General features: G+C 38.5%; 1 protein-coding gene across 2 annotated transcripts in view; it reads right to left on the bottom strand.

The window, feature by feature from the left end:
- Positions 1 to 20,295, bottom strand: part of epha6 (eph receptor A6) — a 200,166-nt gene that overhangs the window by 87,751 nt on the left and 92,120 nt on the right. For both annotated transcript variants that reach the window (XM_088001921.1, XM_088001925.1), the window contains 2 exons: positions 8,627 to 8,782; positions 2,479 to 2,814 (listed from right to left, as the gene is read on the bottom strand). In XM_088001921.1, coding sequence (XP_087858047.1) covers positions 2,479 to 2,814; positions 8,627 to 8,782 — 492 coding nt within the window. The remainder of the gene's footprint in view (positions 1 to 2,478; positions 2,815 to 8,626; positions 8,783 to 20,295) is intronic.

Raw genomic sequence — 20,295 nt, 5'->3', positions numbered from 1 at the left:
CTCCACAAGTCACAGTCGATGCTCCACAAAAGACCATCGCTAATAGTTGTGCTTTTGTTTTTATTAGCTTCCTTTGTCTTATTATGATTTTGTGGCAATACTATCAGCTCCCATTGCTGAATAACTTCAAAAATCAATACATAGATGTTTCCTTCTGTAAACGGACTGCAATTCTGCACGTGTGGGTCGCTTTGAAGTTGTTAACCATTCACATTGACATCTGATTGAAGTAGCATCTCCAAGTAACATAAATGACATGCACAAAGAATCAGATTTCAGCAAATAAATGAAAAAATCTGAATTGAGCATCAATGATGCTCAATTCAATTTGTATTTGTATTTGTATTGTATTGTATGTATTTGGTGTGAATGCAGCCAAATTGGGTGGCTGGATTTTTATTTTAAAGAATCAGGATAAATGAACTCTGCACAAAACTTCTGACTTTTAATTAAGAAAACAGTGTTTTCTTTTCCTTACGCTGCACAAATACGTGCATCTTTGTGTTTGTCTATCACCTAAAACCCTGTTAAAACACATCAAAGTTTGTGATTCTAACCTGACAGGATACTGAAAAGCGGATTTAAGCTTTGTAATCATGAGCTTAGATTAGGAGACAAAATGTAGATAATTAAAAAAAAAACACCATAATTTCACTCCCATCCTCAAGCACAAGAATTGTGCTGTAAAATATACACAAACACTTTAAAATATTTATGCAGCATCTTTATACATTCATCAGCAGGCAGGCTGGTAAGAACATTGTTCAGTTACACCCAACACAAACAGCTGTGTGATCAATACCCCTTTAATGATCCTCATTAAATTTAACAGCACTGATCAAATTCTGCTTTCTGAAAACGTAACCGTGTTAAAAGTACAGCATTAGGCTGTTTATCACTAACAGCGAGCCATAAATCTGCCTCCTCCCCTGAGGATCCTAAATAGCAGCAGCTGGCTATATTAGTGTTCAAATGCGTCTTGTCTACAGCTAAGGGACCAGCTTTGACTATGTTCTAAACAAGGCATGTTAATCAAATAAAGTCTGTGTGTAACGCAGAGTCGCATGTACTATCTAGAGCTGTCCTTTGAGACACAGAATAATGCAGTTAATGTGCTTTGGCTGTATGAGAAAATGTATTTCTCCCAGATGCTCTCAGCAGTAGAAACATGCAGGTTATGCGGATAGGAGAGAACAAAGAAGAAAGGCAAAATAAACACGTCTGGAAACAGAACGAGGACAAACAAAGGCAAGTTCCAGGTTAACATAGGGAGGTGGACAAAAACTGTTTGAAAATGACAGCTAATAAGTATGCAATAAACCAAACACAGTCCCACAGGAAATGGTGATTTGGACTATAAAAATGAAGTCCAAAACAGCAGAAATATCTCTTTTACATTTTGCAGCATACAGCAAATCTACTGCTTTTTAAGCAAAACAAACGTGAAGAAATGCAGGTCATTTTGTGTCAAAAACTTATTTTCTTCTTAAATACCCAACTAATTGTGCAAATTTCCCTCGAAATGCAAAGTAGCATTTGTAAACCCATGAATGCTGGTTATTGCAAGAAAGTACATACAAAATATCTCAGTGCACTGCTTGCAGACTTTCTAAGGGCTCCATGTTAATTTGAATTTTTAAACTATAAACTCCTCAGATAAATTTAAAAAGCTGAGGTAAATTTTTCAGTCATGTGCATTAAGTGAGAATGCAAAAGTTGCGAACATTGTTCTGATCGCCGTCTACAGAAATCTGAATTCCTTTTCTGAGTTCAAGTATTGACATTTCACTCTCAGACTGAAGCAAAATTGTATTTCATTACCTCTGCCACCATCTCTCCCAATTTCTTTTCTCTGGTTAAGCCCGTCTGCAGATACCGAAGAGCCAGAAACATTTCTTTCATATGCTGTCCTTAAACAATCCCTCCTCAGAAGGATATAATCTCAAAGCATGGCTTCTACGATGCAAGTGATTAAATTCAGATACAAACCAACAGGAATGTGTTGGTTTGCAATGGATGTCTGCCAAGTTGGCTACTTCAGGTGTGGGACAGTACTGCTTACAAACGATCACATACGCTGTTCTGGAAGATATTTAAAACGTTCATTAGATTCTCAACGTAAGAAAAATAGAGGTTGAAACAATCTGAAACTGTCCTGTCACTTATTTTTAGGATCGGGAAACACTAATGAGGTGATAACTAGTTTGCAGTTTAAGAAACATTAGATGTTTTCAGAATCTACCCAGCTTTTAGAGCAAATCAGCTCAGGCAGCTAAATATACCGATAAAGCTAAACGAAGAAGTTATAAAGCAAGTCGTGTTCAGCCTCCAGCCATTGAAAGCAATCTCACTCAGCTCTTATTTATGCTTATTTCAATACGATGCAGCAAGGCAGTGAGAGGATGGTTCCTAAGAGAGGAGTGAAGGCGGTAGAAAAGATCCAAGACGGTGCGTTGGTGTAAACTTTCATGTACTCACCCCCCTGGTCAGTGCTGACGGTGATGATGGCCACCTGCCGGGGGAAGGTGCTCATGTCTGACACGCCGTTTAGTGACTCAATCTCAAAGGTGTAGTTGGCGTACGATGAGAAGTCTGTGACGGTTACAGTGGCATTGGTCAGGCCCAAAGGCCTCGGCAGGAAGCGAAGCTCGTCCTCGCAGAGCTGGCACTGGTTGGGTCCGGGGCCGCAGCGTTTGCACTGGACGTTGTACGTGAGATCCCGGCGACCCCCAGTGTCGCTGGGAGGCGACCACTCCAGCATCAGGCAGGTGTCATTCATGTTAAACATCGGGTTGCGAGGGGGAGATGGAGGGCCTGTCAATGAAAACGGAAAGAAACCACTGAGGAATAACAAACACGTCAGTTCAGGTCTGAACCAAGCCTTTACTGCTCACATGCCGTTACAGTTTGTGGTTTAAACATAAAAACGGATAACAGATACCTTCTCAAATATTTCACCTAAAATTTCTGTAATTTCGACTTTACTCTCTGGAAACTTATATTCTTTGAACTTTCCCCTGTTATACAGTTTTAAATTAAAACAGAACAGTCTGCTTTTTTACGTTGCCAGAACTCCCTGCAGCAACACTTTTACACTGGATAATTTCTTAAAAACATAATTGTTGAAATGTTTGCATAACGTCACAGCTCATGCAGCGTTTACTTTATCTGCCTTACTCCATACCTCTCTGGAGCATGGAAGAATTTGATTTGTTTCATTGCATTACAGGGGAAAAAAAAAAAAAACCTCACTCTAGATGAAGCTGAAATAGTGAATGCAGTTAAGTTTTATGTTGTGTATAATCTACTCTCAACTTCTTTGGAGTTACTTACAAGGCCCTTCACCTCTATCCTACCGTCGACGCCTCGTAGACACTCTTATGCTTTCATACGCTCTCAAAAGATTTTATTATTTACTAAAGAACCTCACATCATTGTGTTTTCTTGCAGGGTATAAGAGCATACTAAGAAAAATGTTAACGGTATTATACAGCGTCTTCATATTTATTTCCTTTAGTGGAAATCGTCTGAATATTTTAAAACAGCCTTTAATCAAAAATGCTTCATGCTATCTGAATACTTTGAAATATAATGTAAGAGTGGACGTATGGAAAAGATTAAACAAAAAGTGTTAATATCATTTCATGTCTGACTGTGTTAACTTTGGTTCTTTTTACCACCGAAAATGGGAATGCAATGTCTTTTTGTGGATTTTTAGTGACAAAGTGGCTGAAGATCACATGAGAAAATGGATTGTTTTTACTGGAGGAGTTGTTTTTTCCAAAATCAGAAGAAAACTCCAACATTCTGCCATAAAAACGCAACAATGTGTCAGCACAACGGTTCAAAAGCAATAAACAAGCAAAGCACTGATTGATTTTACCAAGTGATATTTAAACAGCCCTAAGCTGCGAGTCTGCAGCTTTTCTTTATAGGAAGCTTTCATCTAATAAGCAAAGAGGAATTGGAGATTTTATTTTTTTCTTTACCTGAAATGTTCCAGCTGTCTGATAACATTTGCAGATTTGTCAATGTAGACATCTCCAAAGTGAAGCGGCACATCTGCAGCTGTTCTGTCTGTAGACTCTGCATTTTCCCTCCTGACACTGGTGTTTGTATGATGGCTCTGACTCAGCAAAAGAGATCTCAACTCATTGCTGTTTTAAAATTACCAGCAGAGTATTGCTTTCAACAAACAATTGGTAATGGTCGGTAGTTACTACGACTCAGTCGAAACAGCTACTCTGCTGTTTATCTGCACTTTTGAGCAGGACTCTCTCTTAAACACCAATGTTTGGCTGGTTATGGCTGGTCAAAGCAATTCAGACTTCAACAACAACTGCAGCACCATCTGCGGCACCAGCAATAGATGCAGCACCTTTGACAATAAGGATACTCCCAGAAGTGCACAAGCTTTTAAAGCTTTTCTATGCCACTCGCATATCAACAGCCAGTGCTGAGAGGACTTTCTGACCTTTCTGTTCACCACAACACAGTCCTGAGGTCACCGATGAGCCATTAGTGCTGTGTGTGTGTACACAGAAATGGTGACAGTGGCTGCTGGGGGATTTTCCTCAACAAGCGTGACGGGTGAAAACAGTTGAGTTGTGAGAGTTTTTCGTGTCTTAATTATGGGTGTGTTTGCAGTTTAAAGGACAAAACGAAAGACGAAAGACCTTTTGCTTAAACTGCAAGATGTTATAAGAAAGTATTACAAATTGGGAGCAAAATGTCACAAAACTAACAAAAAATCTCTGCACAGAATGCAGAGGGGCTGGAAATGGAAAGTCCATCCGTCCATCAACCCATCCATCCATCTGTCCATCCTTCCATCCTCGACAGGTTGAGAGTTTACAGGGCAACACAAAGACATAAGTAGAAGAAAGGCCTCTGTTGACTTTCACACCCAGGTTTTTCTCACTGAAAATGTATTATCTTTCAATCTGAGGTCCAACAAAGGTTGGAAACCAAAGCTCAAACTTCCCTAAATAACAAAACACCATGTAAACATCTCTCTGAAGAAGCCGACTAAAACCCAACGCCGCCTTCACGAGTTCCACAACATTCCACATTCTTCCCAGTTCTTTCAAGTGCAGTAAAGAGTCCAAGTTATTTTACAGTACCTCCCTCACAATCGCCTTTGTTGTGGTGTTTTTTGTGCTCCCTGGATGTAAGTGTTTGTGTGTCAGGGCAAGCATTGTGCTCTAGTAGGCAGCCAGCTGTCAACAGGGTGGAGTTAAAAGGCCTAAGGGATTTGAACACTCCCGTCCTGCCAAGCTCACTGTCTGCCAGGACAATGGGATGTTTCCCTCTCCTTCACATCCCTCCCTAATGTTCTCTCTCCACCATTGCTAAAAATCTCAGCAGACAGGAGAGCTCCTCCTACCGATCCGCCACTCCTGTCAGTGCGTCCATTCTCTCTCTTTATCTCTCCGTTCCTCCCTCGGCCATTATCTCACCTGCTCTATTCTCTCCATCAGGGAGAATCCACCCACCTACCCTCCTGCAGAGCAATCCCACTGCCATCAATCAGCCCCTATTCTCCTCTGAGGGGAAGATTGGTATCAGCGCCCTCCTTCCTTCCCCTCTTCACACTGTCTACTCCATCCAGTCCTTACGCATTTCCCCCGCCTTTATCTTTCCTCTTGTGACATCTTCGCTTTCTTCCTCTCTGCCTTTGTCTTCCTCTCACTCTTTAATCTCCTTTTTCTTCTGTCTTTTGGCTTTACAGTCAAGTAAATAGTTTATGAACTGACTTTTTAACCTCTAATTAAAATGCATTCTGCAAGTAAACAAGAGCTCACTGGTTGCAATAGTAGATATGCTACACAAGCGCAGTCTGAGCGCCGTTTAGTTTGTGTGGTTGTCAAAACCCCCAAAAGGCTTTTCAGACTCTCAGTGTTTGTACTTGCAACAAAAAGTGGCCTTGAAGACTTTGAGTTCGCCTGAGGAAGAATAGCTGTTGACAAGCCATAAACAAGATACTTAATTACAACCCTGCACACTAAGCTGGGTTCGAAGTTCTTTGAAGTGAGCATTGGGTTCACTTATTCAGATTGTTTTTATACGCTTTTCAGAACTGTCAGCAATCAGAAAAAAAATGTTTATTTTAGTTTAAAATGATGTAGATGCTGTGTTAGACTCAACTCTGTGATAAATGGATATTTCTCTTCACTGACATTGAATCAAGCCAAACTTTTCTTCAGAATAGAAGAGAATATTTGCTAGATGCCAAATCAATGACCTGAATGACACTTTTCAAGAAAATCTTCATATTTTTCACAAAGTCAGATGTTTTAAAGTCTTTCTGATTCAAATTAATTCACAGCAAATTGTGTCTTTAGGTGCTTTGCAAAACATATGCATCTGGTTATTATTTGAAAACACACGTTCAGTTAAATCATATGGACAAATTTAAAAGTCAAACGCAGAGGACCAACACCAGTAGATGACGCGACACGCCAAATCATCACGGGCTGTGAAAACTGGACGTAAAGCAACATGGAGACTGTGCCTTTCCGCTCTTACACCAAACTCTGGGACCACTTACCAAATTAGATGCAAACTTTTCTTTCACCTGAAGAGAGGACTTTGAACTAGAGAGCAACAGTCCACTTCTTTTTAGCCCAGGAAGGACAGGTCATTATCTCTGGTTGAGGAATAGCCTGACATCAATAATGAGACATTTGTAGGATTGGTCTGTGGGAACAGACTCCTTGTGAAGCTTCTCCAAATCCATGAATTGATTTTACTGGTGTACTTTTTTTTTCCGTTTTATGGCCACAACATTGAAATGTATTCTTAATTGGCGTTATGTAACATTTTAATTTTCTGAAAACTCTGTTTTCATCACCTGCAAGCCATAATAATCACATTATTAGGAAGAAAAAAATGAAATATTTCACTTTATTTGTAATGAATCTATTTAATGTTTAAGTTTCACTTTCTAAAGTGCGCCACCAAAATACCTTGTCATTATTAATTTTTGAGATTAGCCTGTAGTTAGTCACAGCAATAACACATTTAATTACTTTGGCTAGAAGACAGAGAAATATGGTGCAGAAATATGAAGCTATTGACAGCAATAGCTCAGCTGACAGCCTCCCTTTGAGAATATTCAGTTTTATTCAATTTTCTATTCTTGATTTAACAGGGAGCCAGTGAATAGAAGAAACTATTTTTCAGGCGACATTTTTAAATACTTTCGATAAATGATAAATACAAAATGGTCACCATAACCAAATTTTTGCAAGGTATATTTTAAAAATCTAAACATTGATTCCGTTTCTTGGATTTAAGCATTTCTAAAAAGTTTTTATTTTTATTTTTTACTGCAGCTATAAATCAATATTTAATCAAATTAAATTCATTATGTGTTGTCATAGCAGCACATTTGCAATAGATGTGGCGTTGTTACACTCGGGTACAACGTGATTCAAGCCGAGTTAAAATGCTACACAATCAAAGCCCAAACGTTATACAAGCAGGTAAAAAGTTTGCTACAGGAAGATCAACTTTTCAACAACTTTTAACACACGCCACTTTAAATTAACTGTCAATTTTACAAGAATGGTTGTGGACTGCAGGCAGTTATTGGTCTTAATGTTCCTAAAATTTGGGATTAAACTAAAAGTTTCTGTCTCTGGTTTCAAAGAATCTAATCTACTCTGAACTGGATAATTCTACATTGATCTCACAATCTTTAAAAAACTTTCCATACTGTGAAATCTGTATGCTATTTGCAAAAAATATTGCTGACAACTCATTTCATAAACCCAATATCAAGCATTATCATGAATAGTCCCCTGAGCTGGACGCCTCACTACCCATCTAGTGGTTAGCATTTTTCTTGCTAACAGTGCAACTTACAGAGTACTGTAAACTAAAAGCATCTCCATAGTGTCGTTGCGTTGTCTTGCCATGAAAGACAAATGCGCTCTTCCACCCCGGAGAGCTCTCAGACGTGGCCTCCGTCTATCTCGGCGACAGCCAAATGGCTTTTTAATTAAAGGAGAATTAGTCCGGTTAAACTGTAATTTAATGCAAATATGAAGTCATAATGACAGTCACTGAATCATCGATGAAGACAAGGCAGCTGAACAAAAGCCATGTAATTCATCCAGAGACTCTCTAATGTTCGGCTTCACACCAGATAAGTCCGAAAGACGAGGCTGGATTTATGGCCCGGGCAAATTCAGGCGAAATCCCCAAGCTCCTAAGACAAAGTGATAAACCTTTCCAGATTGTCAGACACACAGAAAGATTGAAATACTTAGTATGAGTTTACACTGGAATAATTAAAGCTCAATCAGTCAAAAATACATAATGACATTTTCTACCTCTGACAGTGCTGCAGATTCCTAATTCTACTTTGTAAATCTTCTGGGATGATTCCCCTCATCATTTCCCTTGCTGTAAACCAATCAAAGATTACCTAAGGTGCTTATCTTACCAAGATAAGCAGTAAGGAAATCCATACAGGCAAATTGTCAGGCTTCCTTTTTAGGGAATAGAAATGTCCTTTAATGCACCACAGAGGGAAAATTCAGGCGTAACAGCAGCATCAGATATATAGGTTCACACAAAAAGTTCTAAAAAATACATAGAGAAAATAAGCCAGGCTTACGTGTGCATGCCATCGTTGATGGATCTTTCTCGGCTCTGAAGAAGCCTTTTTCGCAGCGGCAGATGGAGGCTCCTTCTCCGTAGCTGAAACTGTGTGGAGGACACTTTGAACACTTGATGTTTCCTGCGTACGCCTTGTAGAACCCAGGACGGCATGCTGCGCAGAACAGACAGACAACAGGAAGCGATGTGAGTCTGTGGGTACACCATGTCACGGATGTTTAGTAAAGAGGCCGAGCACAACCAGAGGACCTGGTGAAAGTATTTACACCAACAGAAATGTCTCATTTTGTCAGGCTATAGACGGAAACAAGCGACACAAAGCAGGAGATATTTGTGAAGTTGTATAGAGTAGCATACAATGTTTTCTAATGTCTTTATGCATGACAATCTGGACCTTTTAGTATGCATTTGTATTCATCTCCCTTTACCAGTGCAACCAATTGCTTCCATAAGAGACATAATTAGTATACAGAGGCCACCTGTGTTTAATTAAGTCTAAGTATAAATACAGCTGGCGCTAATGGAAGCGTGGCAAGAAGAAAGCTCGTGTTAAAACAAAGTTTCTACAATTCTTGTAGGGCTCACAGCAAACATGCAGAAGAACTACGTCTGGTCAGATGAGACTGAAGCTAAACCTTTAGTTAAATGCTATGTACATCAACCTGAACAAACTGTCTACCATTTAAAATGTAAATATGCTTTTGGGATGCTTTTAATCTGCCGGAGACGATGGAAGATAGTTTTAAATAAACACAAAACAATGCTGGAATAATAATTATGGAGTTGATTTGTATTTAGAAACCTTTTTTCTGACTCCCTTGAATAAAATTCAGTGAAACTAATTGCTTTCAGAATTTGCAGCCTCCTTTTAGAGGGGATTGTTTCTTGGCACTTCAACCTCATGTGGGGGAATATAGGAAGATACAAAGGGACACGCTTCCACGTCTGCAACTTTCAGAGTATTTACAGAGAGGTGAAAGGATCCATTTCCTGATAACTTATCCGTTTTGTTTTCACACTCATTAAAAACAGAAAGAAGTGTTAACCCTATTGATAATAACTGTCAAAGTTTTCTTTGCCCAATTTATATTTACATGTAATTCTTGGTGAATAATCGGATCCCTGGAAAATGTCGCAACAAAGAACCTCTGAGTTCGACAACAGCGAGCTTCAAGAAACCTGGCCACAGGTTGTAATGTGCATGTGCACATTAATTATTAAACTTGTACAGTAGCTCATGATGAGCTGTATCCATTTGTGTAATTGGATCTTCAAACCAAACCAAACATGCAAAAGAGAAAAAAACTGGCACTAAAGCAGTAATTTCTTATACAGAACCTTCAAGCTACTCGTCTATAAAACACAGCAGGCACTGCCAAAAAACTAACTACCACAAACATATATGTTGGACAAGATTAAATTGACCTAGCACAGGTTTATTGAGTTGAAAATTTGGCAAAGATGTAAAACTGCAGTGTAAATATGAATTAAGAGTCACAGCAAAATATATATTTTTATTGTAGTTCTTGAATTACCAAAAACAAAATATGTTTCTCTTTTCTTCTATTTTGTGCTCATCATTAGCAAGTGCTACCAAAAACTTGCTTGCTACCAAAAACTGAACATTAGACACCATGTCAATAATTTCTAGAAAGACATTTTTATTAAATTACATCTTAAACTCTTGTGGCTTGTTTCTATGACACCTACAAATCTATATACTGCAATTTTTGCCAACTATTTATCAAAATATCCTAAGGTCAAAACAAGGAAACAAAACATTCCCCAAACATCATGCTGCCACCGCCATGTCTCACAGCGAGTGTGTGTTTTTTTAAAAAATATGACATGCTGTGGTAGTTTTCCATCTCACTTTTCATTTTTCATCCCAAAAATAGTTACAGTCGTGTTCTTCTGATAACACATTCTTTAATATTTTTTCTGCCTCCTACATGGTTTGTATCAAAGTTTAATTGGTGCTTTTGAGACTTACGTTGAGGAACGGCTTTTATTTTGGTCTCTATCACATCAAAACCAAACGTGTGGCGTGGATAACAGCTTCTATAAGCAAATTATTACACAAAATTTGTTAATATATCCAAAGTTGCCATTGGCCTGTTGGTTGCTTCTCTGATTAAAGCTTTTTGCCCATCATTTTTAGTTGAGGTGGAAAGGCATGAGCTCCATAGCTTATTTAAAGCTTGGGACATTTTTAATGACAGATCCCCGATTTTAAATGTCTCCACAACTTTTATGTCTGACCAGTGCACTGATGGGTTTTTTTTCCACAAACACAAAACTTCTGCCTTCTGTTAACAGATGAAAACATCAATGAAAAAGTTCACACTGTTCAGTTATTTTTTCTCTCAATTTTAACATATCTGGGTTCCAAGCCTCCTTTGTTCTTGAGTAGAATAAATGGGGAACAGAGAAAATGTCAGGTAGATTAATATTTTAGCAAGTATAACAATGACCAACATAGATGAGAATGTGAATCAAATGAAAAAATAAGCTTACAAATGATTCCCAGATAAAAGTGTGTTTCGACCTAAGTCCTTTCTTCCCCCTAAGCTTCCGACACACACCTACAGTATCTTACTGTTTATGCTGGTGTATTTATTCATGTATTTATTTCTTTATTTCTTTATTTAGCAGAAATAAAGGCTATTTTTTGGAACATTAAGCCTCGTCATGCCTTTAAAGTACATGAGATCCTTTAGATGTGCCTCTGCTTTGTATTGTGCAAGTGTAGAGTTTAAAGGGTGTAGAATTCACAATGTACTACTTTTAACATTATCTTCCTGTTTTTTTATTGAGTGATCAACTGACTGCTGAACATGGATATGCAAGGTTTTATGACTCCCCCAAGAGGTTAAATAGCTTTTTTCCCCTAAATCAGTAGGTCACACCACTATCGGACAGGAAGCTGCAAAGTCCTGGAGTACTGCAACGTAGGTTTACTTTTGAGGAAGAACATAGATAAACTCTGTAGCAGTGGTTCACAAGTCTTGGAGGGCCCATGCTTTGCTATTTTTTGACATATGGTAGCCTGACTTTGTACAGTATCTGATGAACAGGAAGTCCTCAGTGTGGCATTACTTACTAAAGCTAGTGAACCTTCATTTAACAATGAAATGCAAAGCAGATTCACAATAGCACAATGGGGGTGTAAGGGATACCAGAGAAATGCTTGTAAAGCAATGAATTATTGTTCCTAACAGAAGCAATTGTTTAAACTATCATGTTTCTGTAAGGAGTCGTTTCAGTCCTTGCTACACATTTTTTAAAACATTCAAAATAAATGTATTTCTATTTAAAGATTGTCAAAAGGAAAAACTATGTGCATGCAACTGGATTTTTTTTATTTATTTAATGGTTTGTAATCCAATCAAAAAAAAAATACTGTATCCCTTTATTCAATAACATACTGGCATTTCTACTGGCACATTTAAGAAGATAGATAAACCTAAAAATGCTTACAGGAAGTTTTATAATATTATATTTTATTGTTCATTAAACGCTACAACATTGAGTTGGCTGATATTGTTTTTTTTAAGTGACAAGGGCACCAGCCTTCAGAATACTTTTCTTCAAATGCTCCTTGTTCACAGCCCTATTGCTGTTTTTTCACTAACAAGAATAATTGAATTTGGTAACACAAACTCCGCTGTTTGAAGGGAACCACCTTGAAGCAACAAGAGGCTTTGTGTTTTCCACTGCTGACTGCAACAAATGGAGCGGTCAGGAGGGAAAGGAAGAGCCTGAAACCAAGGCTTGAACTGATCAAATAAGAGCAATTAGGGCACAGTCAGAAAGGATAACACTGAAACAGACACACACACGTACAGGGGACAGGAGAAAGTAAGCTGCAGATGTCAATTATAAGGCTTTTTAAGATGTTAGAGTACAGGATTGCAAACATGCATGGTGTGCAGCACACCAACGCACCCACAGCCAATCTGTATTAGTATGATAAGTGACATCCCCCACGGCGTATCAAGGCTGCCTCCATCATTAACCTCTGATACCAACATGTCCTTGAGTCAAAAACCGTCAGTCAACCCCCACACCCCAGCAGACCCTGTTTTAGACTCTGTCAACCTAATGATGCCTCTGCCTGACCTTCGCTGAACCGAGGGGATGCTCCTTTTTTGAACCACCGTGTCCTGCTGCAATCTGTCTAGATGAGCTTTGCAGCAAGGCCACAACGATGCTGCACAGTGGGTGACCATGCGTCATCTGAGCTGGAGCACAAAGTGGGGTTCACACACGCGCCTTTAGTGAACCACCAGAAACACTTTCACCTGTGGAAGAAGAACTGTGACAAACGGCAAACTGAACTCAAGTGGACAGTGTGTTGAAGGTGCATGAAGCCTGGAGGTTGCAGCTGGAAAAATAAAAGGCTGATCTGATCATCAAATGTTGATTTGGATCCATCAGTGAGATTTTACTCAACAGGCAACAACCTGCTTTGTTGACTTTATAATTGAGAGGATTAGTTACCATTAAACTCCAATATTTTCCAGTTGAGCATAAAATATCTTCTGTTTCGTAATAAATTACCGATGTTAAAGTGAAATATATGCATAAGAACCAAATAAAAAAATTTACAGAGTGAAGCAAATATGTTTGTTAATTACTTAGACAAAGGTTTTATTAGCTTAAATGTTTCACAATTTTGTTTAGCAGAAGATTGAAACTTACTTTGCGTTCTTTTTTTAAAGCATAATTTGGATGCAAAAGGAGTAAGTAAATTAGCAATAATCTTTCACAGTGCACTAAACATTTATGGCCTGCAATGAACTGAAATTCAATTAAAAACACAAAAAGAAACAAGCAAAGTTTTGATTGAGACATCCCTAGAGAGGTTAACTCTATTGTAGACTTTAAACAGTTCTAAAAGCCCAATAAAAATAGAACAAAAACAAGATGTCTGAGTTTAATATTCCAGTGTTAACATGAAAAGACAAATGGAATGGTTTTTTATCTCAAAATAAAACCAGACAGCTGTCCAACACCAGCAGAAATGTGCTGATGCCAATAAACATGACAGTTCCAAAGGCTTTGGGGCGTTGCAGAACAAATCAAAGTATTCAAAAATACTTGTCAAGAAGTTTCATTGTTATAAAACTGAGGCCTCTGGGATTTGCCAGAACTAATATGCTCAACTTGTTGAAGATTGTGGAACAAAAAGTTCTTGATGCTGACTTACAGCAATAGCGGAAGGTGAACCGAAGCAGGAGCTGCATATCGAAACAAAAACAGTGATTCATGGGTGAGTCCCAACGAGGCCCCAACTTTGAAAAGAAAATAACAAAAAAGGTTACAATAATGACCCTAAAACTCAGAAAGATTCACGGACAGGCTGAGACTGACAGACCTTACCCAAAACATTAAACTAAGCAGAAGTACAAAAAACTGTTCACTGACTGCAGCAATAAGAACATGAACACATCATTCCCAAAGGTAAACAAAGAAAATAGTTTCTTGTTCCTGTAACTTGTCTATGGTACAATTTATCTGCATTTTAAAATTTCTCCACCCCCGAAAGTACTTTTAAAGATTTACCTAGACAAATGATCTACTTTTGTCTCTCATAAATACTGGACACACTTATATGTGAAAATGTGTGTAAGGAAATCAACTTATTCATGAGCCTCTATATGAAAATAAACATTTTTATCTTTAAACTTACATACATTACAGACAATCATTGTTGACATGTTTAAATAATAGTTGATCAGCTTCTTGTATCGTGTTCACCTTCTTGACAACAGCCAGTAGCAACAGATCAGGTTACACAGGCGTATGCCACACACCTTAGAGGAAAATTAACCAGAGCCGAGCAGGATGTGAAAATTGTATCGTGACCCTCTGGCCTTTGAGTGTTTGATGTAATTCTAGACCTTTAACTCAAGGTTAATGAGATCTGGAAGTCACCCAGAACATCTCCAAGCCCAAGGCTCAGAGCACCGGACAGTGCCCTGAGACACAAAGGTAGCAGATTGGTTGAAAAGGTCTCTACTCCATAATCACTGGACCTGAACAACACCGGAGAAACTGGCAGGCATATCATATATGAGCAGCAGACCTGTCTGCCTGCCCCTGCCTGTCTAGCTGTACGTCTCAACAAGACCTGCAATCCATATCAATGTGTAGTTTCTCTGTTCATCTCCTTAAATACGGCCAACAAATACGTCCTTTGAGCAAGAAGAAGTAGTGCACATCTCTGAACTAACAGAGCATAAAGGACGTGTTACTCAAAGGTGTTTTAAGTAGGAAGAAAGGGATTTAGAGGTGAGGTACTGTACATTATCCACAGCAGAGAACTCAAGAATTGGTGTAAAAATTGGTCCTGATTTGGAACATGCCGTGTCTTAACTATACATACTGAAGCTATAAATAGTAGAAAAGACTTGTACTTGCAAGTACAAGTCTTTGTACAAAGACTTGTACAGCAAATATGCAGACAGTACATTTGCTGTCTGTGCAATTGTCATACTTCAGTTTAAATAAGCTAGTGGTTCGATCAACCGGTACTCAGGGTCACAAGCATCTTTCACTTATGTTGTGGGTCAGAAGATAAAAGTTTGTCATTTGTATGTTCATGAATGCTATTGAGACTTTAGTTCCACATTCTGCTTCTGGTTTATAAAAAACAAAATGTGTATTAATGTGACTTCCAAGTTGCCACATGGTAAAAAACATTCTGTAAAATTAGCATTACAACTTAAAAATCCCCAAAATAACGCAAATAGGTACTTCGTAAGTACTTCACAAATGTGACGTCTATAAAATCTCATTTCATTCTACTCTACACAGTTGGTCTGTCTGGACTGATGCAAATTCATTCATCATGTCATGATGAATTAAACTAAAGAGTAAAATTGCATACATATTCTCTTAAAATATCTGCATTTAATACATTTATTATTACATCATTCCACTCAACATTGTCTCAGATATAGGCAGGATGCACTTTGAGCCTTTTTTGGTATGCAGCAGATGATGGTGGGTTCCTCTCCTGGCAGTCGCAGCGAAGAAGAACAATTCCAAGAGGAGCACAATTCTGCAGCATTTACTTGCAGATCCACATCAACAAATGTTGCAGAATAGTTCAGCTCTTGAAATCAAAGGCAGTGTGGTGAGGAGGCGATGCAGAGGATGAGAGATCATTGCAGAGATGGTGGCGTTACAAGCGAGATGCAGCCTGAAACTTAGTGAGCATGTGAGAGAAAACAAAATGGAAGAAATGCTCTATTTTTAGTTACATTCCAACACAAATATTACCGTCCTCAGAGCTCCCTTTTGAAATCTATAAAGCAATCCAACTAAAGTCTTTATTGCTTTTTGCCTCTGCTGACACGGTGTGTGTTTTACTCACACATACTGCGTCTGTGGCATGGTGAAATAGTAACCCCCCGTCTTTCTCTTTCCTCATGTGACATGCATTCATGTCCACTTCCAAACAATACAAGACCGACTGCCAGGAGCAGGGACGGCAGGGACCGACATAAATAAATATAACACGTACATCTGTGCTTTCACATTCATTTGCATTGCTTCTAGTTGTAATGCATTATGCACCACCTACTGACACTAGAGATGATGAAAAGTAACACATCCTTTTAAGCTCTGCTTAAAAAAGAAGCAGCAACGGCACTCTCAGATCCAAGTTTAATAGTTTCACGTGTAATTAGAAAAAAAAAAAAAACACTCTCAAACACTTCAAAATGAAATAGCAATCCTCTCCTCTGCCTTCCCGTCCATTTCTCCTGCTCATCACACTTCCACACTCTCTTCATTAGCTGAATCAAGGAGTCCTATCTCTGATTTGCACTTGAGCATTAGTAGGCCTTTCTAACACACCTCTGCTGAAGTGATGAGTGGTTGGTGATGCAGGAAAAGCAGCAGTCAGAGTGATAGTTTCAGCAAGGTATTTATATCTATATCAGAAGCTACAAAATGTGAGATTTATTCCCCCTTCCTTGTTAAATCATAAGATAAATATCGTTATCAGCACTGCAGCATCATTAATCAGCATCAGACATCATCACTAGCTTGTCATTTGTTCACTGCTGTGACAGTAAATATTCAGCATTTCACGTGTGCAAAGGTTATGTTGTCAATCTGTCACGTATAAATGTCTGCACTCTGTGGCTCCATGCAGGGTAGTTTTGTGTAATGTCCCCATTTAATGGTCATAAAAAGCTTTCTTTGGATTGCTGGTTAGAAGCAGGGCGTTCTGTTGTTACCAGACAAAGAGGTAACTGTAGGTTTCTGGAAAGATCTGAACTGTACTACTCATAATGTGCGAACTATGCTTACATGCCACAATCATGCCAGGAAGAAAACACTTTAAATTATTTTTAGAAATTATGCCAAAAACATGGTGAAACATTATTGTGTAAAATCGACTTTCTTGAGCTTTATATCACATTATCATGTTATTCCCTCGTCAAAATCATGCCTGGAGTGTCGCCTTGATTCTTTCATGCATGTTTGAGGAATCCTTTAATCTCCATGGCAACCAGTCAGCTGTGAAAAAAGCCTGGGTGGACCTAGCAGCCCTCCTCTACGACTTCCCCATTCAGCTCCTTCAGACTAGCCAGCAGCAATTAGCAAATGCCTGGTGGAACTGAGCATCTGAGTAGCTCATTATACAAGCTACTTTTCACCTTAGTAAAAATGATTTTAAAGGGTTAATAGAGGAGTGATGTGATGACTTCCTGTTGGAAAGACGCGAGTTTCTTAAAGAGACAGAGGCTCAATTTCAAGGTATTAAATTACAAAGTAAAATTTCTTTTAAGTTGTAATTTTATTTTCTGTTTTGTCGTTTATCTACCTGTGATGTGGTGATTGTTGTGAAGCACTTTGGCTATAAATTTGCTATATAAATTAACTTTGACTTGACTTGATATTTATTATATACAGCATTTTTTATAATTGGAGGTAACACAGTTACTTGATTGTGCTATAAAATGCCAAGATGTGGCTGGAAAACACAATTTTTCCCTTTAAGCTACTAAAGACGACAAAAAGCATTTGGTTGGGAGTGAACTACGTAATTAAAACACTCCATCTAAGAAAGTTTCCTCCCTTACAAATTTCTTCCATTTTGCTTTTTGTCAAATATAAAAGAAATATAAATAACCAGAGTAAAAACTAAATAAAATGAGATCAACTATTTAAACTTTGTGGAAATATCCTTCTTGCTAGAGCAGAGAGACGACTCCCCTTAAGAAAAGAACAGTCGATCAACACCAAGTAGGAAATCAAACCTTCAGGAAAAGACAGAGAATTATTCAGGAGTATACAGAAGCAACTTCAAGTCACGATTAGAGACAGGAAGGAGGTGTACAGGGAGAAGATGGAAAGCACGGTCCAGCAAACAACAATATAAAAGATGTGTGCTCAGGGATGAACAGGCTTCAAGCTGATCGCATAGATGAAAGTCTAGACAGAGCAAATGAACTGAACACATTCTTTTATCGGTTCACTTCAAGAAAAACCTGGGCACTTCAACATCAACCTGTGCACAGCAGCTCTGTTGGATTCTGCAGCACTTTATTTAGCCTCTGCCTGACCCAGTAGAAGGTTCCGGCCTGGTGAAAGACATCCTACATTTTTCCAGAAAGCTCACTCATCAGTCCTCAGTGCCTGTAGACTGTTTGTCCTGACATTATGAAGGTTCTGCAGATTTGAAGTTGAAGACGCCATCAGAAACCTGCTTCAAAAAACTCAAAGCTGTTCTCTGATTTCTCCAGTGTATGTAACACATTCCAGCCTGATTTGCTCTGCCAGAAACTCCAGAAGACGCAGGCGGAGGTCTCGACAACCGCCTGAACCAATGACTACCTGACAAATGGATCATAGCTTGTGAGATTGGTGAACCGCTTTATGTCCTGGTGTAAAAACAATTGGCTTATCTTAACTGTGAACAAAACATGAGGTAAAAGATATTGCAATAAGTCTAACACTACATTGTGAGGAGTACAAATACCTTGATGTTCATCTGTTGCAAAAATGTTGCACATCTTGTATAAATCAGTTGTGTGGGGGCGGCAGTGGCTTAGGAGGGGTTCATCTTGTAACTGGTTATAGTTCAAACACCCATTCTGTTTGGCTTAAATCAAGTCGAGTTTATGTGTACAGCACATTTCAGCAGCAAGGCGGTTCAAGGTGGTTTACATAATAAAAGCACCAAAATCACAAAGCTATAAAGAAAACACCATGCAGTCAACAAACATTACATTTTGATGAGAGCCAACACCAAAATCATACACATCAAATGTGTTGGTCTGTTTCTTTTATTACGGCACAAAAGCAATTCTTAAGAGGCGGCTTTTTATTCTTGGTTTAATGGAACTCAGTGTTTCAGCTGTTTTGTAGTTTTCTGGAAGTTTGTTCTAGATTCGTGGTGCATAGAAGCTGAATGCTGATTCTTAGTCACTTTATCGCTATTTTGAAAAAATGGAAGTTCTTGATTTACTTCTGAAGCTCAGTCCAGAGTCAACTAAAGATATTTACTGTTTCTATTGATCCAGAAATCTATTCTCGCAATTTGAGAACTTATTTGACATTTACCGATTCAATGATGTAATATGATATTTGTCTCCCAAACTCAGTGATCCTACTCACTCCGTTAGGAAAACATTAAAGTATAAACTCAGATTTTTAGCTTGAACTTTCAGATAAAAAGAGAAAGGAAGTCTCCATAAAAGATAAAAAGCAAATTTACAACCTGACATTGAACTGAAGATGAAAACACACAGAGGGGGGAGTAAGAGCCAGACTGTCTAACCGGCGCTAGATGGGAGAATTCAAGGGTGAACGTTTCTTACTCTGTATCAGTGACATTATCAGAGGCAAGGATCTTTTTATGAACTTTACAGAGCCCAGCCTCACTGATCCCTTTACAGCAGTGTTTATGGCAGCACAGACAGAGCACCGGGCAGAATGAACTAACAGAGTAGTAAACCTCTCAAAATCCATCAGTTAACTCAAATTGAGAGCCGGCTTTGTCTCTAAATCTTACTTTAGAGACAAAATGCAACCTATAACTGGCTTAAGAGTGGACAGTAAAGATTTGTTTATGTAGTCTGAGCTGGACTGCTCAGACAATCCTCTGACTGGCTCAAAGATAGTGCTGGCTATCTGCGAGGAAATCTCCAACATTTAGAAACAGCAGTAAATCTTTGCCAGAGGTGGTGGTTGTTTTATGGGCCTTACGAGCTTTTACCAGAGAAAAATATAGTTAGTGGAGCAACAAGTGAACCAATGAGCATGTTGCTCATGATGGTTTGGGTTTTTCTTTTAACAGTGTGGACAGGAGGAAAGAAATCTTATTATAATGCATAGCAGAATATGCAAAACAAAAGTTCTACACCTCTGGAAAATATTAAGACACCACTAAAAATGATCAGTTTCTCAGATTTCACCTTTTATATGTATACATTTGAGTAAAATGAACGTTGTTCTTTTATTCTATCTACTACTGACAACATGTCTCTGAAATTCCAAGCAAAAATTTTGTATTTATTTACAGAAAATGAGAAATGGTGAAAATAACGAAAAACCTGCAGTGCTTTCAGACCTCAAATAATGCAAAGAAAACAAGTTAATATTCAGGAAGAGTTCAGAATCAATATTTGGTGGAATAACCAG

The sequence above is a fragment of the Poecilia mexicana genome, unplaced genomic scaffold, assembly GCF_051168715.1.
Source record: "Poecilia mexicana isolate PSO_F unplaced genomic scaffold, ASM5116871v1 scaffold_2, whole genome shotgun sequence".
Taxonomy (NCBI): domain Eukaryota; kingdom Metazoa; phylum Chordata; class Actinopteri; order Cyprinodontiformes; family Poeciliidae; genus Poecilia; species Poecilia mexicana.
This window is presented reverse-complemented; position numbering and strand designations above follow the sequence as displayed.